The 27958-nt window shown below is 57.7% G+C and overlaps 1 protein-coding gene across 5 annotated transcripts in view; it reads left to right on the top strand.

Annotated features, from left to right (window-relative positions):
* Positions 1-27958, top strand: part of GRM4 (glutamate metabotropic receptor 4) — a gene marked incomplete at both ends in the record, with an annotated part of 119753 nt that overhangs the window by 30228 nt on the left and 61567 nt on the right. For 4 of the 5 annotated variants that reach the window (XM_082847611.1, XM_082847607.1, XM_082847609.1 and 1 more), the window contains one exon: positions 24926-25142. In XM_082847611.1, coding sequence (XP_082703737.1) covers positions 25031-25142 — 112 coding nt within the window. Of the gene's footprint in view, positions 1-13403; positions 13477-24925; positions 25143-27958 lie in introns of those variants that run through there. The other variant, XM_082847610.1, reaches the window with a different exon arrangement.

The following is a 27958-nucleotide window of genomic DNA, read 5'->3' as shown; positions in this document are numbered from 1 at the left end:
GGGAGTGAGAGAGAGAGGGAGCCTGGTGTGCTTGTGGGGGCCTGGCTCTCCCACCTGCCTGGGGCTGCAGGAACTGGGCCTGACCAGGCGGCCGCCTTCCCCACAGGGGTCGCTCTAGACAGCAGGATGGACTTGGGTCGAAGCTGGAAGGGGTTTATGGGAAGCCTGAAGTGTGAGGAAACGTTAAGTGCCTTCTAAGTACTTTGATTATTTTAAATTGCTTAAGTGGTTTCTAAGATGGTCCTAAGTATCCCGGTGACAAAATCAATTAGGAAAGTACAACAAACTCAGTAAGAGGAGAGTAGCCCCCCTCACCTGCCTTCCCTGCCCCCATTCCCACCTGGGCCTGGCCGCTCAGCCTGGACCAGGACCCCCTCCTCTCGCCTCCCAACATCAGACTGGGGCTCCCCCACCGCCTGTGCTGGGCTCTCCCAGCCTTGAGTCCTGACCCCTCTCTCAAGCATTTCAGTTGGTGGTGGGGGAGAGAGGGTGTGTGTGTTTGGGGACTTGACAGGGTCTCCTTTAAAGATGCTTCTGTCTCCAGAATGAGCCTTTTGTCTGGCCGCTGGGGGACCTGGAGCACCGTAGGCACGGCCTCCTTTTCAGTGACAGCATTACTGTGTGAGTGCCTCAGACCTTCCCCTGGGTGTTCAAAGGAGCCGGAGGACGTACCCCAGCCCCTGGAGTACAGCCTGGAGGCAGCCACTGCTCCCTGCGTGCCTTCCAGAGAGCTCTCAGCCTGGGCGTGGCTGCCGCGTCACACACTCCAGGCAACATTCACCAGCACGTGGTGGGGGGCTGCACACGTGTGTTCTCCCCCTCCATTTTCACACATCCGCAGCCCCTGCTGGGTGAGCTCTCAGTGCTCTTGGGGTTCGCCTCTGTCGGCGCAAAAGGGCTTTGTGTGGTCCCCAGGACTGCCTGCTTCCTGTCTCCTCAGGACGGACACTTGGTAGTTCCTGATCTCGTGCTTTAACAAAGAGCTGCGATGGGTAATTTTGTGATCGGCCACTCCGCAGGTCTCGGTAGGGTGAATTCCTGCAGACACGTGCTGGGGCAAAGGGCAAGCGTGTTTATAATTTCTTGTACTCTTGCCAGCAAGGGGTGACGGCTGGACTCGGTGGCGCCCCGTGGCCGGGACCGTGGCCCCAGAGGAGGTCCTGTGGCTGATTCTGACTTGGCCCCCGTGCAGCCTCGTGTAGTGGATCGTGGGAGGTAGGGCCGGGCTGGCCCCTGGGCCTCAGCTCAGGAGCTGCCCAGAGGAGCGAGTGGGCTCGTGTCATGTCTCACTGGTGGCTGGTGGGGTGTGAGGTTTCTGAGCCGCTTCCTCGGCCGTGTCTGTGCACGTCCAGGGGGCTCTCCCTCCACAAGGAGTCGTGGCAGTGAAGGCTGGGGTGCTGGGTGCTGGGAAGCAGGAGGTGGCAGGGCCCTACCTAATTGGAGCGGTTATCCTGGGAGTGACAGGTGTTCAGGTGCTCCCTTTGGGGGTGGTGGAAAGGTGGATGTGGCGGGTGCAGCGTAGGAGGCAGAACCAGGTGTCCTCCATGATGCCATGGGCATAGAGCACAGGGGTGGGGAGAGGTGCCCAGCTGGACTCTGCCGGCCTGAGGCCGGGGGACTGTGGCTTCACTTGATTCCTCCTCAGGAGGAAAGCCCCCAAAGCCCAGGAAATTCAGCTCCAGGACTGCAATCCAGCATGGTGGCTGAGGGAGGGTGTGGACAGGGGGCCAGTGCAGCAGGGAGGGGAGATGACCTCACTCGCACCATTTGCTGTGGGCAGGAGGGATGCATGGCAGGAGGGGTCTGGGAGAAGGAGGCAGGAGCCCCAGGGCTCCCAGGGTGGCCTTGCCTTGGTACCCATCTCGTGCACCTCAACTCCAGCCCTCCCTCCAGCCCCTGCCAGCTCCAGTCCAGTTCCCCAGGGTCATTCCCTGACCACACCCCTTGCAGTGTCCAATCTGCTAACCTCTGCTTCTGATGTCCCCTCAGCCCCTGAAGAATGCTCTGTCTACCTTTTCTTTACATAAAAAATAATTGAAGTATAACTTATACACGGTAAAGTACACAAATTTCGAGGGCATTACTTGATGAGCTTTTATAAATTAAGATACAGAACATTTTCAGTTCCCTAGAACATTCTCTTGAGCCCCTCCCAGTCCACATCCCTCCGTCCCCAAGGCTAATTGGTAGCCTGATTTCTAAAAGCGTAGATTAGTTTTTTGTTTTTTGTTTTTTTTTTCAGTACGCGGGCCTCTCACTGTCGTGGCCTCCCCCATTGCGGAGCACAGGCTCCGGACGCGCAGGCTCAGCGGCCATGGCTCACGGGCCCAGCCGCTCCGCGGCATGTGGGATCTTCCCGGACCGGGACATGAACCCGCGTCCCCTGCATCGGCAGGCGGACTCCCAACCACTGCGCCACCAGGGAAGCCCCCATAGATTAGTTTTGTCTGGTTTTGAGCTTCACACAACCAGAGTCATACAGTCAGTCTTTTGTGCGTGCCTTCTTTCACTCACATTACCTGTGAGATTCCCCCATGTGGTTGGGTATTTTGATGATTTGCTCTTTTTCATTGCTCTGCACTATTCCACTGTGTCATTGTTTGTGTAGTTCTGCATTCATTTACCCATTCTGCTGCTGCTGGACATCTGGGCTGAGTTCAGTGTTTGGCTATTAGGAATAAAGCTCTTCCGAACATTTGCGTACATGTCTTTTAGTGGACATTAGTGCTCATTTATATTATACATATAAATATGAGTAGATACGATTGCTGGCTCGTTGGCTGCATGAATGATTAGATTTAGGAGAAGCTGCCAAACATTTCCCTAAAGGGATTATATTCCCGCCACATTGTTTTTTGCTTTGGAAATTCCACCTGTGCTTCAAAGGCCCATCTTGAATGCCACCTCTCCTGACACCCTGATGGATAACAGCATTGGTCACTTGGATGTCAGCTCTTCAGGGCACGGTTGTGTCCCTTTTCTTGTCTGCTCTATCTCTAGGGCCTGGAACCTGACAGGTGCTTCATAAAATGAATAGTTGAATTTATGTGCCTGGCCCTGTATCAGGAGTTTCACATAGGTTATCTAATGTAAGTCACTGGTTAGGAAGTCCGTCGCACTGGCCCTGTTCTACAGGTGAGGAAACTGAGGCTTGTCCAGAAAGCAGTGGGGGCCTGCAGCACTGCCTATCCCTGAAGCCTCTGCTCATTCCACAGTTCTCAGCGGCATGTGTTTGGAATTTCTTGCTCTTTTTCAGCTCGCCCACTTTGATTTCACTCGGCCTCATATTCTAGTCCGGGGGTTGTTGAATTAAATCTCGTGGGTGACCTAGTTAGCTTGTGACCCAGCCAGCTCCTGAAGGATCTGTCAGCTTTTTCTTCATCCTGAGCCTGTGCCCTAGAATCAGGGTTTTCCAGGTTGGGATGGGGTGGGAAGGCTGAAGAAACCCACCCGTATGAAATTAAAGCCCTCTTCTGGCTTTGTCAAAGTCCCTTGTCAAAATCCCTTTCCATTGGTTGTGACAATCCCTGAGGTCACAGCCTGGCCACCGTCATTTGCATTTTCCGAGTGAAAAAATTGGAGCCCAGGGAGGTGGGGTGACCTGCCTAGAGTTGTCAAGGAGCCTGGGGAGGAGCTGAGGTGAGGGCCTTGAGCTCCTGCCTTCCACCCATGTGCTGTAGGATTGTAGGGGTGTGCTGGGAGTGGATGGAGAATGGGAGTTAGGCTAAGAACCCACCAAGGCTTGTCCCAGGGCCGCTCTGGGGAGCTGGAAAGGCTCTTTCAGGTCATCAATTTACTAAATGGTCTTTTAGAGCCCTGAAAAGTGTGGTGGGGTGTCTCAGGGGCAGATCCCTAGAGGAGCCTGGAGGCTACTGTCCATGGTGCTGAAACAGGACTTGACTGTTGGGAAGCAGAGGAGGGGGCAGTAGAGCCGGCCTTGGGGGCGCTATAGCTTCCCAGGAGGTGCTATCCTGCCAGTGTTCGTGGGAGCTGGGCATGTGGCCGGGCAGACGGTGCAGGCGCCTTGATATTTTAATTGAAGCCTGGAGACACGGTTACTCTCTCTGCTGTGCTAACAATGTACGGAATAAATAATTCATTGGTGGCTGTGTTGTGCCTGCTGTTCTCACCCATGGGGGTGGCCACACGTGTGCTCAACATGCAAGCTGCTGGGTGGGCCAGGACTGCTATTATGGGCTGGTGGATGGACCAGAGGCGGTGCGTTGCCATTTTAACAGGGCCCTGGTCACCTCTCAACCGCCGCGAATCCGTTTCCTCCCAGGCAACCCCCAAGGAGAGGTGAGTGGAATGCGGGGCCAGCTGCTCCTGTGTGCTGCAATTAAGTGGCACTTAAAGGTCCATTTGTCCTCAGAGCAGCCTGAAATGGCAGCAACCTGGAGGAAAGGCCCCTCTTCATGGGCACTCTCTCTGGGCTGTGTTTGAACTGGTTCCATTGGATTCAGCAAATACGTATGGAGCTCCAAGTTTGTGCAAGATACCGGAGCAGGTGGTGGGGATGGGAGAGATTGCCAGTGAATAAATCTGGGTCCTTCCTGGATGCGGAGGTATGACATGCATATGATTTGTCACAGCTCAGGTTGGGGGTGTGGGAGGGCTGTGGTGGAGGTACAGGCGAGGGTGTGTGCGGGCTCAGAGTAGGGAGAGGTCGGTTCTGACAGGGCATACACGGGGTGGCTGCCTGGAGGAGGTGTCCTGCAGGCAGAGAGGGAACCATGACAGTGCTCCAGTGGAAAGGACAGGTATGGTTGGAATTTCAGGTATGTCTGGCATGGATGAAGCAGGGCTCCTGGCATGGGAGAGGGTCAGTGGAGAGGGAGTTGGGATGGATTAGGGGCTGAGGCCAAGTGTGTGGGCTTGATGCTGCAGGATGGTGCCTTGGTCCGATTTGGGGGTTAAAATATTCCTTTGGGTGTGGAGTGGAGGTTTGGTTGCAGGCCGAGGCCCGAGGCTGAGAGAATGGTTAGGAGACTGATGGAACAGTTCAGACCGGAGGTTATGGTGGCCCGAATGATGACCTTAAGCATAGTGTCATTCATTCATTAATTCATTCAGCAATCAGATAACTAGTGAGTCATATGTTAGGCTAGGTTAGGAATAGAGCAGGGAACAAAAACACACGCAATCCTTGCCTACATGGAGCTGACCTTCTAAAGGGGGAGAAGGACAGTAAGCAAGCAGTAATTCAAGAGGTGACAGGTGCTGTGGAGGAAAATTGCAGAGGGCCAGGGGTTTCGAGAGTGTTGGAGGAGGAGGTGAAGAGCTCTTTTAAACCAGGTGGTCAGGGAAGGGGCATTTGAATATAGGCCCAGGCAAGTGAGGAAGGGAACCGGTGCCTGGATGGTATTGTGGGTGAGGGGCACAGCCAGTGCCAAGGCCCCAAGGCAGGAACATGCTTGGTGCATCTGAAGAACAAGGAGCTGTTCAGAGAGGAGGAGGAGAGGCGGCAGGGCTGGGTCAGCAGGAGCTCTGGATCCCAGGACAGAGCGTGGCTGTTCACTCCAGATGCATGAGTTGCCTGTGGAGGGTTTTAAGCAGAAAGTGATGGGATCAGATTTATGGTGTCAGAGGCCCTCTGGCTGCCCTGTGTGGGCTGCAGGTGTGGCCGTGTCAGAGGCAGGCATGGAGGAGTTCATGTGTAATAACCCTCCCTCCCTCTCCCCTCCTCCCAGGGGGCAGTCAGCCCCCAGCCCTCCTCCGCAGAAAGCCCCTGAGGAGGCTTCCAGGAAGCCTGGCAATTCTGCAGAGCCCTGTTCTTCCCGTCCCCCTGCCCCACGCTCCTGGTCCCCAATCCCTGACGCGCTGCGGCTGCGACCCTCAGCCACTGCTGGATGTGCCTTGTTCAGGGCCCTCTCTGGGCCTCAGTCACCATAAGGTGAGCATCGTGGCAAATGTCTCCCTCACTGAGTTGATGTGAGGTTTAAATGGGAGAATGTCTGTGAAAGCTGTAGAGGGAAGGCCATTATTATTACAGATTTCACAGCTAGAGGGCAGACAGAAGGGAATGGTTGAAGGGGGCCCTGAGAGTAGTTATTTAGGAACCTGTGGCTGCAGGTGGCGGTCCTGGCTGAAATATGCCTGGATTCAAAAGCTGCAGGGAAGAGATATTTAGGGAAGCACATGCCGGACAGACTGCCCAAGGAAGTGGTGGGTGTGGGGTGCACCCTTGCCTTGAGGGTGCTGCAGTGACCCCCTGATGTCTGAGCCCTGGGGTGAGTCCTGTCCTCACAGGAGGTCCTTCTTCGGCTTCCGCTGTACCCTGTGCCCCCTCTGGCCCCTTCCCACCAAGAGGTTGGGGCCAGGAGGGTGTTTCCAGCTGGAACCTGCTGTGGGCCCCAGAGTGTCCTCATCTGGGGAGTTGCTCACGCTCCCCGCCTTCCATACCAAGCCTTTCTCTCCCCCACGGAGAACCTGGGGACTCCCCAGCCTCCAGTCAGCTCAGGCCCAACCGCGGGAACCTCCCTCCGTCCCTCCTCGGGAGGGTGGTTGAGTTATCTGCCGCTCATATGTTTGGCAGAGAGCTGGCGGTGAGACCCAGACTGGGAGTGCGTTCAACGTGGGGCTCCTTCTGGGGGAACCCCTCTGATTGCTGTCGGCAGCCGTGGCTCTGCTGAGGCCCTCCAGGAGCTGCTTATAGAGCTGTGAGCGGGAGACACTGCCTCCCTGGGGCCAGGGGAGAGGACTCAAAGAAAGGGCCTGCTTAATTTAATTCTGTGTTTTATTGCTTGTTGGATAAATAACCTTCATTGAGATGCACGGTGGGGGGGATGGACAGGGAACTTGGATTAATTTCGAGCTGGTTTCTCATTTGTTAATTTTCTCCCAGTTCAGCAGGATTATTAAAACAAATTACCGACACCGCTCTCTCCTCCCTGGGCTGGAGCGGGGCTTGGTTCACAGGAGTGATCCTGCCCCCCTTTTCCACTACAGTTATTTAGGTACGACTTGGGGCAAGTGATGAGGCCTCCCCTGTCTCGGGGTCTCTGGGCAAGGCCCCCATTTCTTGTTGGGGATCTTCACGTCCCTGCAGCCTCATGGAAGTGCTGGGCACCCAGGGAACGGTGGGAGGTGCTAGCCAGCCAGGGCGCTCTCCCTCCAGCAGTGCCAGTTACCTGGGTGGGCTGGGGCCTGGACTGAGGGACAGGCCTGCCAACTCCAGCCCTCTCCCCAACCCATGGTATCCAAGGGAGTGGGACAGGCGGACGAGCATGGCAGGCGGGCTCATAGTCTCTGGGCTGCCCCTCCCCCTGGTACCCAGTACCTTCGGTCCTCCTCACCCCCCACTGACCCTGTCTAGGCTCATCAGCCCTCGCCCACCTTGAGCTCTGCCCCTGCTAGGCTGGATCTCCTATTGGTTGGATCAACCTGCAGAAAAACCGCCCCTTGACGGGTGGTAATGGGGGAGAGTGGTCAGCACTTTCCTGCTCGCTGTGGGCAGTTGAGAGTTCCAGCTGCTCGATGGGCAGCTGGGCAGGGCGGTGACAGTTCAGGGGGTGTTATGAACATTCTTTTGTGCTCCCCCAAATGCACAGTAGATGCTGCCCCTGCCCATCCTGATTACACAGGAGTGTGTGTGTGCACGGGCACACACACACACATTCAGGTATACTTAGCACCAGGAGCCACTGTCAGCACTTGTGCTTGTGTGTCCAGGATGTGTGTGTGTGGGACTCAGGGCGTGCTTGTGTGAGCTTGTGCTCCTGAATACGGGGGTGGGTGTCTCAGGTACACTCAGGTAGACCTAGTGGGCATGCCTGGCTCAGGGCGTACCATGTGTCTCTAGGTGTATCTGGGTGTGACTCATGTAATTCTGTGTGTGTAATGTATGCTCTAGTGTCTGTGTACCTGGGTGTATGTGGAGTGGGCAGGGGCGAGCACTGTGTGTGTGTGTGTGTGTGTGTGTGTGACGCCCTCGGCACATGCACGCGAGCGGGTCCTTTGGTTTTGGTGGACTGAATCTGCTGGCTCCTGGCAGGGCTGCCAGGTGTGTCCACGTCTGTGTCCGTGTGTGCGTGGTTCCTCCTCCCTGGTCCCTGCCCCCATCGGCTGATGCTCTAGAGCATGAGATTGGATCACCTGGAGTGTCCACCTGGACAGGCCTTGGCTGCCCTGAGGGTGACCATGGGGAGACCTGTCTCTGCTTGGCTCCGCGTTGCTTGGGGGACACAGGGGTCCCCTGGAGAGAGGCTGTTCCCTGTGGCCTCCTGACCCTCCACTCCCCCAGCCCGCCCTAAAGGACCTTCTTGCTGTCTTCATCTCCAGGCCTGAGCTGGAGGAAGGGGCGGGTGAAGGAGAGCTGCCAGACAGGATAGATGGCCCTGAAGCCTGGGCTGGCGGGGGACACCAGCTTGACTTCTAACTCCGGAGGCTGGGCAGTGGGTGCGGGACGCCTCAGCCTCTGTGACTCACAGGCTGTTTAGGCTGCCAATCCTCTGAGGCACAGCTCACTCCAGACACTTCCTCCGGGAGAGATGTGTTATATCAAGTCGAGTGAGAAGGGCCACGGGTCAGGGGACAGGGAGGGGTGTGGGGCTGCTTGAGATGAGCTGTTCAGTGACAGCCTCTCTGAGAAGGTGATGTTTGATCAGAGATGTGAATGAGTGAAAGGGTGTACTCTGTGGCTCTGCGGGGAGAAAACCAGCCGGGCAGAGGGCATGGCACGTGCAAAGGCTGTGAGGCTGGACCATGCTTGGGGCTCAGGGGCTGTTTAAGGAGGCCAGTGTGGCCAGAGGGAAGTGAGTGGGGGGAGGGCTGGTAAGAGCTGAAGTCGGCCAGGCAGCAGGTGTTGGGGAGATGCTGGGAGGCTTTGGGCCCTTCTGAATTGTACCTGCAGGTGCCCGCTGTCTGCTGGGCCTGGCTGTGCTGGGAGACGGGACCCCTCTCCGGGCTCTGCTCCCAGCGGCTGCTCCCCGTGGGACCTGCTGAGGCCCGGGCTCATGGGCAGACCTTTGTCAACTCTCTGGCTTTATGGAGATTCTGGGGCAGGGGCCTGAGTCGGGGGGACCAGGTGGGAGGGGCCAAGATCCGCTCCGGGCTTTCCTCTCAGAGAGGAGTGTCAGCTCAGATCACCAGTTGCTGGAAACTGGGCATGTCCTGCCTGTCCGCTCATTGTCTGGACAGGCCCCAGATGTGCTGGTGGCTCTTGCTGTGGGCTTGGAGGGAGGCCAGGCAGCAGGATGGAAGGATTCCTGCTCTGGCATTGGTGGGCCTGGGTTTCCATCAGTAGCTGAGGGATTGAGGGCCAACGACTTCTTTCCTGTCTCCAGGTCCTTGCCCATAAAGTGCAGAGAGCAATGTCCACCTGGAAGGGGTGTTGTCAGAATTAAATTAGTGAGGTTAGAAGGCCCAGTCACAGGTCAGACCCCAGAGCAGACCTGAGATGAGCATGACGGGCAACTTTCCTGGGAGGTGCCCTCCGGATGGAGGAGAAGTAAGAAGGGAAGTTCCAGGGCCACTGCCTTCATGAGCTGTCACCTCGTTGGGTGCCCAGGACTCATCCCACCTGGGCTTCTGGGGGAACAGCGTAGAGCAGGTCCTCAGCACTGGGCTGGACCGTGCTGTCCCCATCCCATCACGGTACCAGGCACACTGTGGTCAGGTGGACTGTGGTCGCTGAACGGAATCAGACATCTGCAGGTTTCTGCAGTAGATGAAAGGAAGCAGAAGGGTCTGGGGAGAGGTTCGCCCCCAAATCATACCTGCCATCCTTTGGGAGGAGCTGGGCCCTTCCAGGCTCGAGGCCGAATTTCTGGGCTGAGAGGCACAGAGGCAGCACAACAGAGCTGGGGTGTCTCAGAGGTGATTCAGGTCAATCCTTATGTCCACGGGGAGGTGGCAGAGGCTGATGGCAGGTGGAGCCCAGCGGCGAGAGTTCAGATGCATGTCTTTGGGCAAGTAATTCAACTTCTCTGGGCCTCGGTTTCCTCACCTGTAAAGTAGGCGGAATGCTAGTACCTTGATGACAGGTGTCTGGTGAGGATGAAATAAATGAGTGCTGAGAACAGAGCCTGGCACGTAGTAAGCATTCAGTAAATGTCAGTTATTACTGTGATTGTTATTTTATGATTATTAGATGAGAAACCTGGGGCACAGGATGGAAGAGGGTCTAGTTTGAGGTCACACGATGAGTTAGTGACAGACTAGAATTCAGGCTCTTTCCACCCTGGCCAGATCTCAGAGCGGCAGAAGGTGCCGGCAGTGGGGGTGAGAGGCGGGGTAGCTTCCCCTCTGCTCTGGGCTGAGTCCCTGGCCCCTCTTCAACCTGCTATGTCACTGGGGCAGCTGGAGAATCCCCAGGAGCCCAGTTATCTTGAAGGAATGGGCTTGGCCCAGAGGAGAAGCGGGCAGCTGACCCCGGAGAACTTGTTTGCCTGGCTCCTGGCTTGAGACTCTTCTTTTGGTCTCGGGTGCGCTCAGAGTTCAGGGGAGGGCTCACTGAGAGTTTTGTCATGGAGGGAGACACTTGGAGCTGGAGGGCTTTTGGGGGGGGTCATACTTCTCTCTCTCTCCACACACACCCCGGGCCAGGCCACCCTCACCTCTTAACTGGACTAGTGCTGTAGCCTTCCCAATGCTCTTGGTGGTTCCCATCTTGCCCCGGATCTGTTTCCAATACAACCATGGCTCATGCTATATTCGCCCATCCTCTCTGTGTTTTTGCCTTTCCTTGAACCAGCCACAGGGCCTTTGCACCTGTCTCACCTTCCATCTGGGTTGTTCTTCCCTCTTTACCTGGGTATTGCCTACCCATCCTTCAGGTGTCAGCTCACTGCCCCTCCTCAGGGAGCCCTCCTTGGGTGCCCTGACCAGATTCAGGCCCTTATTCCAGGCTCTCACAGGTGCCCCCGCACCCCCGGGACCTCTTCCCAGCCCATCTCAGAGGCTGTGATTATGTATGTGTTGGTGTGCGTATTTGGTTAGAGACCGTCTCTCCACAGGACTCAGCTCCACGGGAACAGCGGTTTGTCTGCCTTTGCACACTGTGGTCTCCCCGGTGCCTACCATGGTGCTGGGCACAGAATGAGTGCTCAGTAAATACATTTTATTTTTGTTTAATAAATTTATTTGTTTATTTTTGGCTGCACTGGGTCTTCGTTGCTGCGCACGGGCTTTCTCTAGTTGTGGCGAGCGGGGGCTTCTCTTCGTTGCGGTATGCGGGCTTCTCATTGCGGTGGCTTCTCTTGTTGTGGAGCACGGGCTCTAGGCGCACGGGCTTAGTTGCTCCATGTGGGATCTTCCCAGACAGGGATTGAACCCGTGTCCTCTGCATTGGCAAGCAGATTCTTAACCACTGCACCACCAGAGAAGTCCTGTAAATATATTTTAAATGAATGCATGATGGGATGGGAGGCCCATATCACCTCCACCCTTGCCAGGGCCCGGAAACCCTTGTTTTGCAGATGGAGATGGGGCTTCCACAGCAAACGTCCCCCAAGAGGGAACCCTGGGTTAGAACAGCACCCCAGGTACACCTGCATGGGATGCCCTTCTTGAGGGTGCTGGTGAGAGATGGGTCAGAGCCAGGGGCTGCCAGTGCCTGAGGACAACGGTGGGCGCAGCCAGGAATCAGAGGAGCCCCTGGAGGTTGGCGGTGCCCCCTGCAGGCTGGGTTCTCAGAGCTGGCTCCATCCCAGGGCCCCGGGAGGCAGTGCTGGGTCAGAGCGGGGTGGGCAGGGGAGAGATGAGCTCTGCAGGTGGCTAGTTGTGAGCCTGCCCTGTGGTCTTGGCTAAATTGCTGCACTTGGCCTACCCATTCCCCTGTCCAGCCCAGGGCTCAGGCTCCCTCGCTCCAGTGGGGCCTCCGCCCTGCCAGCCTGGCTGTGGCTGAGCTGTGATATAAATTACCTGGAGTGATGGTGATGTGACTTTTATCGACTTGTGTGTTCGATAATGTTTGTACATCCCATTATATCATATTATATTAATACAGAGCCATATATTCCACGCAGCGCGGCACATTTACCTGACTTGGGAGAACACTGGGCAGACGCCGTGGTTCATCTCTCCCCGCCTGGCCACGCCCCCATCGCTGGCCAGCAGGACAGTGCCATTACAGATGCTCCAGGGGCACCCCGTTCACTGAGGTCGTCCCGGCCCCGCCCCCGACGCCCACAGCTTGGGGGTGGGCTCAGCGGGTTCTGTGGAAGAGGCTTCTGGATGTCACCCCCACATCGTGGAGGCCCCGTCCTCTGTCCTTACCTTGTGAGTCCAGGGCTCATTAAATCTCCATTGAACAGATGTGGAAACTGAGGCTCGGACACGGGAAGTGTGTGTCCAAGAGATGTAGTGAGGAAAGGCCAGGAGTAAGGACTCTTGGCTCCCCATCCTGGCTGTTTCCCAGGGGCAGGGATGGTGTGGGCACAGGGCAGGAGGCTGGCAACGTAAACGGAGTATGTGCCAGGCGGGGCATAGGGGTGAGAGCGCCCAGGTGCCGGAGTCAGAGAGACCTGGGTTCAAATCCTGCCTTGCCACTTGCTGTGTGATTTTGTTTCCATATTTTCTTGGGCCTCAGTTGTCTTATCTGCAAAATGAAGGTAATAATAGCATTCACTTCGTGGGGTTATTGTGTGCAGATTAAATGAGAGAATCCCTGTGGAGTGCTGGGCGTGGTGTAGGAGCTTCTGAAATGGTAGCTCCTGGACCTGCTTGGATTCCGCTAATACCTGCGCAGCCTCCTGCCTACTGCTGCCCCACCCGGCTCTCAGGATGCCCAGCCCCGGCCCGGCCGGTTCTGAGTGCCTGGTCCCTGCTCAGCCGCACCCTCACCTCAACGCCCTGGGTTACGGCAGCCCCCTGGGCTGGTCCTGAGCCCCTGCCCCTTGGACACTTGGGTGTGGCCTGGTGCCCGGTGCTGCCTGGCTCCCTGGCCCACAGGCAGCCTCATGGCATGGAGAAAGCCCAGCTTGGCCATTAGGTGGGCCTGGGTGTGGCTCCCGGCCCCAACGCTAGGTGACCCCAGGCACGGGCCTCAGCTCTGAGCTGCAGCCTCTCGTGTCAATTGGGGCGAAGGAAACCTTCGCACTCCCTCAGGGTGTGGTGAGAATCAACAGGAGAGTCTGTGTCAGTAGCTGCCGCACCTGGTGTGTATCAGACACAAAGTAATGGCTCCTGGCAGCTTGGATGTTCGTGTCTCTTTCCAAGCTTCCATGTCTGTTGACAGAGGCCAGTTCTCCCCACTGTGCCCACTGGGCAGATGAGGAGACTGAGGCTCACAGGGGCAGTGACTTGCCTGCAGTCTTGCAGCGAGGCAGTGGGCAGAGGGTGTGGTGGCCTGCTTCTCACCTCCGGAAACCTGGGCTTTGGGCCCTTCAAGGAGAAGGGGGTGCAGGCACTGCAGCCCCATGGGGCTCCCCTGGCCCCCACCCTTCCTCCCCAGACTCTGGGCTCCTCCGTCCCTCGGCCTCCCCCCACATGTCACTCTTGACAAGGTTACGGAGTCAGCATGTAAAACCTGCAGAAGTGAGTGTAATTTATTGATCTAAATTTTGCTTATGAAATAGGACAAGTGCTGATTTGAGGATCTTGTTTCCTCTCGCCCTTATGCCGCCTGCTCCCCCGCCCGCTCTTATATGCGGTAATTCCCCCGAGCCTGCACCAGAACCCGCTCCTTTGTCAGCCCTCCACTCTGCGCCCTCTATTCTCTTCCAGGCTCCGTGCCGTATCGGCGCCCGCCCCCCTTTTTTCCTGAGCTCCTAAGAAAACATATAATGTTTAAAAGGGTGAGACAAGGTACTGAATAAAGCACTTTCTGGGGAAATATTTGTTCAAAGGCGTGTTGCCTGCATCTGTCTGGTTCTCTCCTGGAAAACATAATTCAGAGCAGGCCTGGAAATTAATCCAAGTGTCCCCTTGCTTTCCTGATAAAAGAGTGGGTGGTTTCCCGGGAGGAGGAGACATAGGTGGGTGGGGGATGGCCCCCCAACGAGTGCCTTCTAGGATATCACTGTGAAATCAGGGGGGTAGGGCCCCAGGAGGTGCATGAACTGAGCCCTGGGGTGGGAGGAGGGATACCTCAGAGCATCTTCCGTGAGCAGGGCGCTGCTGTGGAGCGGCCCCCTTCCGCAGAGCAATGCCCTCCACTTACCCAGGTGAAGTGTCAGACCATGTGAGAATCAGAACTCGGTCGTCTCTGTCGCCTTGGCAAGGCCCCAAGGCTCTGAGCCTCGGTTTCCTCACCTGTCTAAGGTGCTCGGGGCCCTGCTGAGCTTGTCCTCAGGCTGGCTGTGTGGAGGGAATGATGTGGTCTCTGCGTTTATTGAGCCAAGTTCTGTGCCAGGCATCCGAGGACACAGTGGGGCATGAAAAAAGGCCCCTGGATTCATGGAGCTGATGTTTTAGGGGGAAGCGGATAATAAATGAAATAAGCAAGTACATCTAGAGCATGTTAGAAAGTGATCATTGTTATGGGGAGAATCAAAGCAAGGGAGGTGGAGATGGGGTGCAGGAGAGGGATGCTGGATTGGTATTAAATAGGGTGGTCTGAGAAGGTGATGTTTGAGTAGTCTTGAAGGGAAGGATGTGAGAGAGCGAGCCACATGGGTCTCTGGGGAGACCTGGGGGAAGAGCAGTCAGGCAGAGGGAACAGCCAGTGCAAAGGCCCTGAGGCAGAGTGTGCCTGGCATGTTCAAGGGAACAGCAAGGAGGTCAGTGTGGCTGGAGCCACGTGAGTGAGGCCAGGATGGTAGCTGGAGATGAAGTCAGAGGTAATGTGTTGAAAATGCTTTGTTAAAATGCCAAGTGTTGTTGATCATTTTGACAGATGGCCCTAAGCTGAGCAGTAAAGGGCATTTTATTAGCACCCAGCAGGGCTCCCAGAAGAAGGCTGGTGTGTGAGTTTCTCAGGAAGAGGGGAGACCTGTTATCTCTCCTGTCTTCTGCCACCTTAAACATTTCAGTCCTTCCAGCTGCAAGATGATACGAACTCTTCCCATACTATTTCCCCATTACGATGCCAGCAGGAAAAAGATGCCCCTTGTGACTGTGGGGCCGTGCTCTGGGTGGGAGGTAGGTGAGGGTCCTGGTGAGGGGCCCTGACCTGGGCAGTGGGGCCCTGGTGGCAGTGGAGGGACCTACACATGCTGGCTGTGCCTGGGCCCTCGGGGGTAGTCGGGGGCCATGAACCCACTCTCTGGCAGCCATGGGTGGGGTTGGTGACCCTAATTAAAAGCTTGGATCCAAAAGGCTTGATGATGGAATTTCTAATTAAATCAATTTCATCTCATCTGGGAGACAGAGGTTTGCATATGATAAGCATGAAATTAATAATTATATTCAGAAATTAGCTGTTGCTCAAAGCAGAGCCATTTACACAACCCTCTGGGGCCCCTGGCCCCCACCCCTGCCGATCCTCTGTGACGGGGACAGATGGACCACTTCAGCCCATAGTGTGGTAGCCAGGAGTGGAGGTGGTGGCTGAGCACAGAGGGGTAGTGGGGCTGGCTCTCCCCGCTGCGGCCGCAGTCGATGCGGGCGGCCCTCCTTGTCACTGGAGGCTACTGCCGTCACCCTCAGGTTCTGTGTATGTGTGTGTGTGTGTGTGTGTGTGTGTGTACATGTATGTGTTGGCCCACTTGTGGAGGGGGGAGACTGAGGTTTTACCTGACAGTAAAAAGGGCTCTGGAGCTCATCCCTCTGGGTTCAAATCATAGCTCAATCACTAGCTGTGTGCCCTTGCACAAGTTACTTAACGTCTCTGTACCTAAGTTTTGGGAAAATGGGGCGAATAAGAGGGCCCACTTCATATACAGTTATTGTAAGTTTAAAGGTGTTAGTCATATAAAACCACTTTGCACAGTTCTTGGCACACAGTAAGCACTCAATAAATGCTCATTCTCAGGATGACAGTGATTACATCTGTGTGTGTGTGTGTGTGTGTGTGTGTGTGTGTGTGTGTGAATTTAATTCAGTTCAGCCCAAGCCAGCCTGTGATGGGTGTGAACCAGACACATCCAGGCTCTTGAAGTGGAGGTAAATAAGACCCATTCCTTGCTCTCCTGGAGTGAGAGCTTACGCCCCCTGTGTCTGTCAGCATCAGGAGGAGGTGCTGCAAGAACAAACAGCCCCCGCATCTCTGTGGCTTAAAATACGTAAACTGAATACTTGCTATGTTACATGTCCACATGATTTAGCTGAGTGTTCTGCCCACCTCCTCAGGGACCAGGCTGGCCTGGAACGTTGCTGGTCACGGTAGCAGGGGGAACATGTACCCTGTAGGGTCTCACAATGGCAATGAGATGCTCTGGCCTCGAAATGGTAGCATTTTCTGCTCCCAGCTCAGTGGCCAGAACATGGCAGGTGGCCCCGGCCAAGCATGAGGGGCAGGTGGTTGGATTTTGCCAGGTGCCAGGAAGTCAGGGAGCTGGAAGTGTCTCTAAGGACCAGCACCCACGTTAGTCGCGTGCGGGCTCATTTAGTGTCATCTCTCCTGCTGGAGTGTCAGCTCCATGAAAGCAGGGATTGGTCTCTGTGCGTTTGCCCCAGTGCCAAAGACTGTGCGAGGTGCTTAGTAGGTGCTCAGGGAAGCACTGAGTGAGTGAATTCATGATGGAATCAACAGAGTTTCCGAGGGGTGTGGGTGGGTGGGGAGCCTGTGGGGGGAGGGGAGGCTAGTGGCCACAGGGCGGCCCAGGCGAAGGGACCACGTGGCTTTGTGGGCAGATTGCATTGTCTTTTAAGATAGTACTTGCAGCCTTGGAGACTGATGTCCATTTCTCAGTCCAGGAGGGGAAAGACTGCTGGCCTGAGGGGCCTGTGTGACTCGGGCAGAGGAGGACACCCCATCTCTGAGCCTGGGGAGGGGCAGAGCTGGGGAGGCCGAGTGCCCTGGGCAGCAAGAGGGGCAGAAGGCCTAGTAGGGCACCCAGGGTGGGCTGGGCAGGCTGATGGACTGTGCTGGGGCGGAGGTCGGCAGGCCCAGGCCAGGCCGGGACACATGGCCCGGCCCCCAGTGACCCGGTGCTCAGGGTCCGGAGCTGGCGGCTGGGCTGTGTCTGCAGGGTAATGGGATCTGATTGATGACGGCATCCTGAAGTGAGTCACCCCGGGCCGGCCTGGCCTGAATTCCCACAGGGTCTGTGGGAAAGTGGCCGGTGGCCCCCAAATGGCCCAGTGGGTTGGGGGGAAGGTGGCTGTTGAGGGAAAAGACCCCATCGTGTGGCTGGGATGAGGCCCAGGGAAGCTGGCAGACCGTCCTTCCATCTGGGGCCCATCCCAGCCCTTCCACAGACCACGCTGACCACAGACCACCCAGACGCCAGCCCAGCCCCTGCCCAGGGCATCCCCCACTTTCCAGGCTTTGGAAGCCTGCTTCTCTGCTCTTGAACCCTGGGGTCCCTCTCAAGAGTCGGGCTGTGTCAGGACTGAGAGCAGGTGCCCGTCTGCGTGCTGGGTCCCCCCACTGCACCCCCCTCTGCCGTACCCCAATTCCTTCACCTGATTTCCCTTCCCAGCTGCCTTGAACTCCCCCAACCCCCCTCTCTGCACCGCCCCATTTCTCCTTTTCAATCTGTCTACACCCTCGACCCACCCTGCCAGCCTCTGCTCTCTCCTCAGGACCCACAGTCTGACTCTCCCTGCAGTGAATCCCTGTTGCCCCCAACCCGGCACTTCAGCCTGGAGGCATTTCACTCCGAGGACCTCCTCCCCCCACCCCCCCAGCAGGCTGGTTCTCTGAAGGTGGGTTATTTATTTATTTTTTAAAAATAAATTTATTTACTTATTTTTGGCTGCGTTGGGTCTTTGTTGCTGCGCGCGGGCTTTCTCTAGTTACGGTGAGCGGGGTGCTATTCTTCTCTGTGGTGCACAGGCTTCTCATTGCGATGGCTTCTCTTGTTGCGGAACACGTGCTCTAGGCACTCAGGCTTCAGTAGTTGTGGCGCACGGGCTTAGTTGCTCCGCGGCATGTGGGATCTTCCCGGACCAGGGCTCGAACCTGTGTCCTCTGTGTTGGCAGGCGGATTCTTAGCCACTGTGCCACCAGGGAAGCCTGGAAGATGGGTTATTTAAATCCGTGTCTTTAGCGCCTGGCTGAGAGGAGGTGGTCGCTGATCCACAAGGGTATGGGGGGGCGCCTACTGTGTGCCTGGCTCTCAGTGAGATGCCCTCCTGTCCCCGAGGTCCTGGGGAGGGAGAGAGGTGGGCTGGCAGCACCTCTGCTCCTCCCGGACACCGTCTCTGCAGCAGAGGGCGCGTGGCTCAGGCCGTGAGAGGGGTCGGGTGGGAGACGACGGCGCCCCAGGCCTTTGGAAGCTGGGCTTCTGCCCTCTCACCGGCTCTCTGAACCATACATTCCTGCACGAGCAGCTTTCATGTACCTAAAACCTGGCTGGCTGCCTTTTATCTGCAAAGAAAACAGCCGATGCTGAGAGCTGGGCAGTCGAGGCCTCATGCAGCCAGGATCAGAAGGGCAAGGAGCAGGCAGCCACCCCGGGGTCTGACCTGCCCCATGCAGGGTCCTCTGCTCCCCGAGTGAGAGGGGCTGCGCCAGGCAGGTGGGGGTCCTGGGGTCTGCCTGGGTCCCGGCCTGGGTCGGGCTGGTGGCCAGAGGGGGCTTCAGGATCCCGGCCTCAATCTGTGGCTGCCCGGCCTGGCTTGTGGGTGGAACAGAAAGAGCAGAGTCGGCTGGGAGGGTGTGCAGGGTCTGAGGCCAGGACTGGGGGACGGTGAACAGGGAGGCAGGGGAGCCGGGTCTGTGCCTCGTTTCTGATTTCTCCTGGCCCTGATACTCAGAGGGCACTTTCACCTGTCCGAGCCTCAGTTTCCTCATCTGAAAAATGGGCACTGCGGTCCCAGTCTTGCCTCCCTCTCTAATAATATCTGGTATTTGCTGAGGGCCCCCATGTGCTGGGCACAGTTTTTTTTGTTTGTTTGTTTTGTTTTTTTTGCAGTACGTGGCCTCTCACTGCTGTGGCCTCTCCTGCTGCGGAGCACAGGCTCCGGACGCGCAGGCCCAGCGGCCATGGCTCACGGGCCCGGCCGCTCCGCGGCATGTGGGATCCTCCCGGACCGGGGCACGAACCCGCGCATCCCCTGCATCGGCAGGCGGACTCTCAACCACTGCGCCACCAGGGAAGCCCACGGGCACAGTTTTCAGCCCTGTGTGTGTTCTCACTAATGCAGTCCTCGCTGTTGTTTCTGTGACTGCTTTATAGGGGTGGAAACTGAGGCCCAGAGAGGCTGCCTGCTTGCCTAAGGTGGCACAGCTGGATGGCAAAGCTGGGTGGCACAGCCCTGGGCAGGTTGGCTCCAGAGAGTGCTGAGGCGAGGGTTAGGGAACAGGAGGGAGGACGAGGGGCTTTTAAACACTCACGCTCACAGGAAGAGGGTTGGGATCCCTGTCAGGTGGCCCTAGGTGTCCGTGGTGATGGCCCCGGACATCCAGCTGCTTGACTCGGGGTTCCCCAGGCCTTGCACAGGTCAGGGTGGGGGGTTCACCCCTGACTGCTGTGAACAAAACCCTGGCCTTACAGAGCCCTGGCCTCCAGAGGCCGTGGGGACGGGGCCCTTGGGGCACTCTGAGATGTCGGGCAGCTTGCTTAGCCCCCAACACTCCTCTGGTTGGGGTGGGATGGGGACCGGCCACTCTCAGGGGGTCCTCAGATTCTGCTGGTTGGGGAGCCAGTGACCCAGAGCCTGAGCTGTTGGCACTTGGGGCACCACCTGCATCCCAGCCAGTGTCTCTGTGCCCCGGGGGGTGTTTGGGGCTGCTGGCCAGGCCTGGGGCAGGTTCAGAACAGATTCAGGTTGGAACACACAGATACACATGCATGTACATGCTTACACACACGTGCATACACGTACATCCACGTGTTCCCTCTGCCTAAAAAGCCCTCCTTCAAATACCTACGGGCTGCCTCCTTCACCTCCTTGGGGTCTTGACTCAAATGTCACCCTGCCAGAGGGGCTTCCCTAGGCCTTCTCCCTAACAGTCCCCTGAACTTCCCTGATTTCTTTTTTCTCCTGGGCCCCATCCCCATTCTACCAGCCCTGCATCGCCTTTCCATCGCCTGCCCCTGTCGACATGGGGTGCCCCACGGGGCAGTGTCCACCGCCTACCCCTGCTCTCAGAGCTGTGCCTGGCAGGTCGTTGGCGCTCGGTGACTATTGGTAAGAGGAATAAATCAACGAGTGTGCTGTGTGCTCAGGGCATATGCTCCAGCATGTGCTCGCACGTGCGCGTGTCACACAAACACACATGTGCTTGATATTCATCTTCATTGTTGCTCAAGCCCGGAAGCAGCTTTTGTCTTTCCCGTGTGGCAGGGACCTCCTTGTCACTTCAGAAGCCAGAGAGAGAGAGAGAGAGAGAGGGAGAGAGAGGGAGGGAGAGAGAGTGTTTATTCATGTATTTCCCCCTTCAGTCACTCACCCTTTTTGTACTTTTGTAAGCGTGAGGCTCTGCGGGGTGCCAGCTGCAGACACACTGTGTGCCACTCATGGGCATCCCACCTGCCTCCTCCCCAGGGTGTCCCCCAGATGCAGTAAGTGTTGGGTTTGGGGGTGGGATGAGCCCAGTTCCCCTCGGTGTCTCCCCAGTGGCCTTGCCCAGCACAACGCGGGGCGCCTCAGAACGCTTGTTGAATTGATAAGTTGGCCAAATACCTAACACGTGGGAGGACAGGGAGGATGTGCTCGGTGCCCCTGGGGCAGCCCTACTTGGTGCTGAGGGAGGTCTGAGCCGGCTCTCTGGAGGATGAAGGCTCCTGGGGGGCTGCCTGGAGGAGGTGGCACTTGAGCTGGGCCTTGATGCACCAGGAAGATTTGGATGTGGGGAGATGAGGTCTTGGGCTTTGTGGGCAGAGGAAGGCAGGCAGAGAGGAAAGAGAAACAGGCGAACAGATGGCCCCAGAGTAGGACAGCCGTCGTTGGTCAGGGCTGCTGGAGTCTGACTTCTTGCTGACTCTTGTCCCGTGAGGGCGCAATAGGAAGGTGTAGCCTCCCCAGCACCTGGAACAGTGCCCAGCACACAGTTGGTGCTAAGTGTTGGGCGACAGCAAGAGGGAGGCAGAGAGGGAGGAGGTGGCGGGGGGGGGGGGGGGGGGGACAGGATGGGCACGGCTGTTGTGAAGGAGAGGAATGTTTTCTGAAGAGAATGTTAATCCAGTGCCTCCCTCCCTCTCGGCTGGGCTGCGGGGACAGTGAGAGCTGCGGAGATACCAGAGCCCCACTGGGGCCAGGTTGTCACAATCCCCCTGCCCATGGGGTCCCCAGGGCGGTCCTTGCCTCTGCCCCTCCACTCCAGGCTGGGGTGGGGACGGGAGGGAGGGGAGCTTGGGGGGACCTGCCAGCCCCAGGAGAGGTCCTCACTAAGCAGTAACTCTGTGACTACAGAGAGAGAGCTGGGGGTGGGAGGGGGAGGCACCAGGGACAGTGCTAGAGGGTAAAAACAGAGAGAGAGCTGCCAGGAGGAAGTGCAGGGGGAGAGATGATAGCCCACATCAGAGCTAACCCTTGAGTGCTGACTGCCTGCCAGGCGCTGCCCCTAGCACCTCCTGTGAGTTCCCACACGTGACCTTCACAACCTTATGAGAAAGGGATTGGAATTATTCCCATTTTGCAGAGGAGGAAACTGAGGCCCAGAGAGGTGAAGTAACCTGCCCCAGGTTTCCCAGCCGGTGCACGGCAGACCTGGGATTTGAATCTGAGCAGTTTAACTCCCAAATCACTGCTTCAGGCCATCCTCCTGGGCACCTCAGGAGGGCCTGGAGCTGAGGAGGGAGCCTGCAGGGGGCAGGGTAGGAGGAGCTGGCAGAGGCGATGTTTACGAGGATGCTGGCTTATCTCCTGGACCCTGTTCAGGAAGCTGGCTCTACTCCTCTGCAACCCTTATCATCTCAGGGCAGGGTCCCTGTTTCAGGATCTCAGGAATGGTTGGGGGCAGCGCAGGGGCCCCTCCTGGGCTTCAGAAATCAGAGGCCCTGAGCACTCCTGCAGGCTGACACACACACACACCTGCAGGAACCCCATGCTTGGCCCTCCCACCCTCTATGGGAATGAGGGTGTGCAGGGGGCAGGGGTGGCACCCGGGTCTGAAGCCGGCTGACGCAGGCTGAGCTCACTGGGGGAGGCTCTGAGTCCCGGCACCTGGACAGCCACCTGTCCATCCGCTGTCCCTGCCCAGGCCGAGTGCCCGGATGGGAGGGGAGGGGGGAGGTGGCTTGGAAGGAGGACCGAGGGGTGAGAAGTTGCCTCGTGTGGGCTGCTCTGGCCCGCTCCGCCCCCAGCCCCAAGACCTCCCTGGACCTGCTGCCCCTCCTCTGAGCGGGCACTTTTGACTCCGGCCCTATGGCCCTGTGTTGGGAGAACACATCAGAAGTAGGAGAGAAGCTGCTTCTAATCAGGAGGCGAGTGGATTTCTGGGTGTGTGATTAGGGCCGGCAGAGGTGAGCTGGCAAACGAACACAGCTGTCTTCTCTCAGGGACCTGCTGTGGTGGCCCTGCATCTGCGCTTCCAGCTCCAGATTCAGGGCGCTTCTCCTCAGAGGGATGACCCCAAGGGTGACATTTATTTTGTTCTGTTGTTTTACTGTCAGAAATTTTAAATGTAGGCATTTCAGACACGCACAAAAGTGCAACAAACAGGGCAGTGTACCTTCGCGTCCACACCGGTCAACAGTTGTCAGCGCTCGGCCAGTGTTATTTCTTCTTCCACACGTTCCCACAGCGATTCTTTTGAAGCAAATCCCAGACCTCCTCATATCCCTTCATGCCTAAATATTTTAGTACATATCTCTGAAACGGTGGGTCTCAACTGGGGACAGTTTTGTCTCCCGGGGGACATTTGGCAATGTCTAGAGACATTTTTGGTTGTCACAACCGGGGGAGGGGTGTGCTACTGGCATCTAGTGGGTAGGGGACAAGGGTGCGCCTAAACATCCTACGAGGCGCAGGACAGCCCGCCAACAGAGAATCACACCCCACTCCCCTCCACAAGCGTTAAGAGCGCTGAGGTGAGGAAACCGCGCTCTAAGAGCTAGGGACTCAACAACCAGCCAGCCAGCCGCAGCTGTAATACCCTCATCAGGCCTTAAAAATAACGATACTTTTTGAATGAATCACCAAATGTCCAACCAGAGTCCGCATTGCAGGGGGCGCTGCTTTCATGCTAAGTGCCCTCCAGGGCCGAGAGGACTGGGCTAGTGTTCAGACACTGCTGACTCAGGCAGGCAGAGGGACGCATGTGCTCTGGGACGTTCCAGTGAGGTCTGCTTTCTAAACACGTGCTGTATTTGCGTAGTTCTACGTGGAAAACATACAGAGAGTCTAAGGTGGGAGGTCCTGCCCAGCCCCACCTCTAGCCCCTGGCTGTCTTCCGGGAGGCAGCTTTGCCCCTGTTTAGTTTCAGAGCAGGTTGAGTATATACCCCAGTGGAAGGTGGACCCCCGCACTGTCCCTGGGGATAGGCACACCCTAGGCAGAGGCCAGGTGGGCAAACCCGTGTGCAGGGGGCTCCCGGTGTCCTCTGGCTCCGGAACATTTTCCCACCCTCAGTTGCCATGTGGACTAAAATTCTGGCCATTAATTTTTTTTCTGCCAGGATTGAATCTTCATTATTCCTTAGGGGGAATCAATCTTCGATTTGACATCAGCCCAGATCAGTATGCCCAGCCCTTCACCCTGTCACCGTGGATGACTGAGGGCAGGGTAAAGGGTACACAGGAAGGGTACACGTTGGTGTGGACTAAAGCAGGGGGTGGAGAGCACGGGCCACTGGCCGGTCCTGGGGAGCCGGGGCAGACGGGAGCCCTGTGAGGAGGGCACCCGGGATGTGGGTGGGGGGGAGGTGGGGGAGGCTCATGAGGGTCCACACGACCCCTTTCACGTCCCTGGGGGATGTTGGATGTCAACCACAGGAGGAATGGCACCTTGAGAGCTCCGTGTCCCACCTTTGCCTGGGGGGCCAGGTGGGAGGTGTGAGGGCAGGAGGGTGCCCTGTGACTGGGGGAGCTGGGCTGGGGCCAGGAGGCCCGGAGTCTGCCGTTGAGAGGCTGTGGCACCGGGTGGGCCCTGTGTCCCAGGCTGCGGAGAGAGGGTTTCTCGGAGGCCCTAGTCTCTCTGGCCTTCTGGGATTCAGTCTGTGGGGTGGGGCGAGGGCTGCGGGAATTGGAACCTGGGCTCTGTCCCCTCTGAGCTGGGCAGGAGGAAGGAGCCTGGGCCCAGAGAGAGCTGTGGGGATGGGGTCTGCTGGGTGGTGACAAGAAAGGCTGCCTGGGGGCAGGGAGCGGACCAGATAAACCCTCAGGCCCCTCTCACCACCCTCATCCCCACCTCATCCCCATTCCCACTCCATCCCTGGGCCAACTATCTGGGGATTCTCTCCAGCTGGGATGTTCCAGCTCTTTATGTAAATTGAGGCACCCAGAGGATCCCGTGGTGTGTGTGTGTGTGTTAGCACGTGCGTGTATGTGTGTACAGGCATGTGCGTTATCCCCTAGGACTCTGGGGTGTGTACGTGTGTGTTATTGAGGGACCACCGGCCACAAGACCCAGGTGAGGTGGGCTGGGAGACTTTCTAGAGGAGGACTTGATGCTGACATGCCTCTCACTTCTCACCCTGATGCCAGCCTCGCTCCTGCTGGGAAAGGGGAGAGGCCTGGGGAGAGACGGGAGCAGGGAGCTGAGTGGGGGTGGGAAGCATTGGGACCCTGGGTAGAGCCCGGGGCGGGGCTGACCAACCATTTGCCCACCTTCTCTGGGCCTCAGTTTCCTCCTCTGTCAAGTGGGGCTGGGACCTATTCAGCCCATGTCAAGGGGTCTCCCCCAGGACGAGAGGAGGCAGTGCCCACGGGAAGGGCTGGGGGTGGTGGTCCCAAGGCCATGGGATGGGAGGCAGGTTGGGGTGTAGGGGCTGGTGCTGGCCGGGCAGGGTGAGATGCCAGCCGCCCCCATCAGTGGCCCCTCTCGCCCCCAGATCCCCCAGATCAGCTACGCCTCCACAGCCCCCGACCTGAGTGACAACAGCCGCTACGACTTCTTCTCCCGCGTGGTGCCCTCGGACACGTACCAGGCCCAGGCCATGGTGGACATCGTCCGTGCCCTCAAGTGGAACTACGTGTCCACGCTAGCCTCGGAGGGCAGCTACGGCGAGAGTGGCGTGGAGGCCTTCGTCCAGAAGTCCCGTGAGGACGGTGAGTCCGGCGCCCGCCCTCAGGGTCGTGCTTGGGGACGGGGGGACATCACAGCGTGGTGGCCGAGCGCTGCTCGGGAGCCGCTCCCTGGGTTCTGCCTTGGGCTCTCCTGCCCCGGGCCACCCCCTCATGGGCCTGAGTCTCTCCTCTGAGCCTGTGGCCTTGTGGGCGGGTGGCTGGGTGACTGCTGGGGGCTGGGGGTGGATGTGAGTGACTTTTGCGGACATGGCTGGGCAGACGGAGGGACTGTCAGTATCCCCAGCATGGGAGCTGATGGAACAGCCCCTGTTCTCAGGCAGAGAGGAGGGGAAGGAGGTGGGGATGGAGGTGGGCTTGTTCAGTGGGGTGTCAGGGACCCAGGAGCCAGAGGCCAGCCAGCAGCTTCTTGGAGCAAGGATTTGTTTGAGGGACTGGGAATTCAGAATCCTTAAACTTGGGTCGTGTGGTTAGGGGCAGGGGCTGCGGTGGGGCTGTGCCGGCCTCAGGGAGGTAGGTGCCCTGTGGGTGGGATTCGGGGAAGGGTGGGAAAGTGACGTGCTCTCCTCGGATCCTCCGCACTTACCACAGGCCCCCTTGCCCCGCCGAGCTCACTGCGTTCCTGAACCGCCGTCCCAGAGTGATAAACTTCTAGTTGCCAGCAAGCAAGGAAAGGCTAAGCAAGCAGGGGCTGCCTCCCCGGCAGGCCCAGGCCTGGGCCTCTGGCCGGTCCCTTCCGATGGTCACACTGAGGCAGGACAGCCTGTGTGGGACTGTGTGTGTGGGCGTCCAGGGCAGCAGACAGGCCCCTGGGTTGGGGGCCCCACCTGGGCTGGTGAGCCCTGCCAAGCTGATTCAGAGCTGTGGGGGCCAAGGGACGGCTCCCGTGCTGCGTGGGGCATGGAGGGAAGCAGGGAGGCCCTTCCGCTCCTGGCGGACCCTCCTCCCCGCAGACGGGGCCCCTCTGCCTCCTCTCCTGGCCTCTCCCAAGGCCCTGTCTCTAAATAGCTCACCGTGACGCCCTCGACCTTGGGGGATGGCGTCTCTATATTTATACCCGGAGAGCCCCGGAACTCTAATTGCTTTTCCTAAGGACCGCAGAGTGTCCAGAGGCTGGCGCTGGTAACACCCTGCGAGCATAATCCTGCTATAAATCTCAGACAAGCCCCTTGAATTGTACAGCCGAAGCAGCTCGGGTGCTTGTAACCTGGCGGCGAGGGCGGCGGGGTGGTGGAAATGGGGTGGTGCTGACTGATGGCTGCGGCTCCAGCAGCTGGGCCCCCACGGAAGGAAGCAAGGGGTGGACAGACCCCATTCCCACCTGCAGGCAGGCTGGGCAGTGTCAGACTCTAGCCCCCCCCCGCCCCCTCCCTCTGACTGCCCACAAATCCTTTCTTTCTTTGCTCAGACTTGGGTACCTCTCTGCACTGGCTCCACCCATCCTGCTCTGCAGGCTCCTCTCCTCCCTGATGGCTTGAGTCCTTCCCCAAACAAGCCCACTGCCTTTCTGATTCAGGTGCAACCTCTGTTGGATTTGGGGACAAAAGTGCTGGATGGGGGCAGGGACAGAGGTCCGGAATCTTAGTGTTCAGTTGTGTTTGGTCCCTGCCATAGGGACCTGGAAGCCGCCCCCTGTACTCAACATAGCCTTCCCTATGCCGCTGGCACATGCCGAGCCCCTGTTTATACCGGGTGTTCTGGGTAATCTGCCCCACCAGATGAAGCAGGTACCCCCGTTTTCCAGGGAAGGAAGCTGAGGCTCAGAGACACCAAATAATTGGCACCAGGTCACAGAGCAAGTTAGAGGTGGAGAAGGGATTTGAATCCAGGCGCGCTGGCTCCAGGACTAGAGGTCTTAACTGCTTTGTCACTCTGTCTTCTGCCCATTTCCCACTGCAGTAACTGAGACCCATGTGGACCAGTCCTGTGCAAGGGATGGGGGTATGACAGTCACGCGTGCGCGCGCGCGCGGGCGCACACACTCTTAGCCTGGAGAGACACATGCTGATGTGTTAAGCGTGGGAGAGGCATGGGATTGGGGTGAGGTCAGGGCATTGCATTTTGGCTGAAGCTAAGGCTACTGTTTGAATTTCCTGCAAGCATCTAATCAGGCATTGAGTAGTTAGAAAATAGAAAGTCTACTCAAGGTTTTTAAAAGGACCCCTAGAAAAATAAGAGAACTGGGTGCTCTGCCCGGGCCCAGCACAGGGGCACAGCTGTGCCCCTGCCGCCTGCATTCCTTCCCATTGCTGAGGGTCTGGCCTCCCACCTGGCCGGACCTCCCTCATCTGCAGACCCCCTGGCAGGGTGTGCAGCCCCGGGGCCCTGGCTGGGCAGCTGGGTCTCCCTGCCCCGCCTGCTAAATGAAATTTGATTTGGAGAACCATCTTTAGGCAAATGAAAAGAAAAGGAGAGAGAAAGCCACGCTCCAGCTGCCCTAATTGAAATCAGAATTGAGCGGCCAGTAGAAAGGGGCCGCTGTACCTTTTGCCTAATACCTGTGAAAGATTAAAGATGTCTTTGGCTATATATCGTATTGATTCGTCCTCTGAAGTATAAATCATCTTCACGTTGCTCAGAGGAGTGCCGGGGAGCGGGAGGGTGCGCTCGCCAGGCTGAGGGTGTACATCAGAGCCCTGGTGAGAGCTCAGTCAGCAAGTCCTCGGTGCCTGTGTGTGCTGGGCTCTGGTGGGTCCTTCAGGGAGCATAATTATGGCCTTTTTTTTTTTTTTCGGTACGCGGGCCTCTCACCTCTGTGGCCTCTCCCGTTGCAGAGCACAGGCTCCGGACACGCAGGCTCAGCGGCCATGGCTCACGGGCCCAGCCGCTCTGCGGCATGT

The sequence above is a fragment of the Leucopleurus acutus genome, assembly GCF_964270905.1.
Source record: "Leucopleurus acutus genome assembly, chromosome: 10".
NCBI classification, from domain to species: Eukaryota; Metazoa; Chordata; class Mammalia; order Artiodactyla; family Delphinidae; genus Leucopleurus; species Leucopleurus acutus.
The sequence above is the reverse complement of the archived record's forward strand: the minus strand, read 5'-3'. Positions and strand labels throughout refer to the sequence as shown.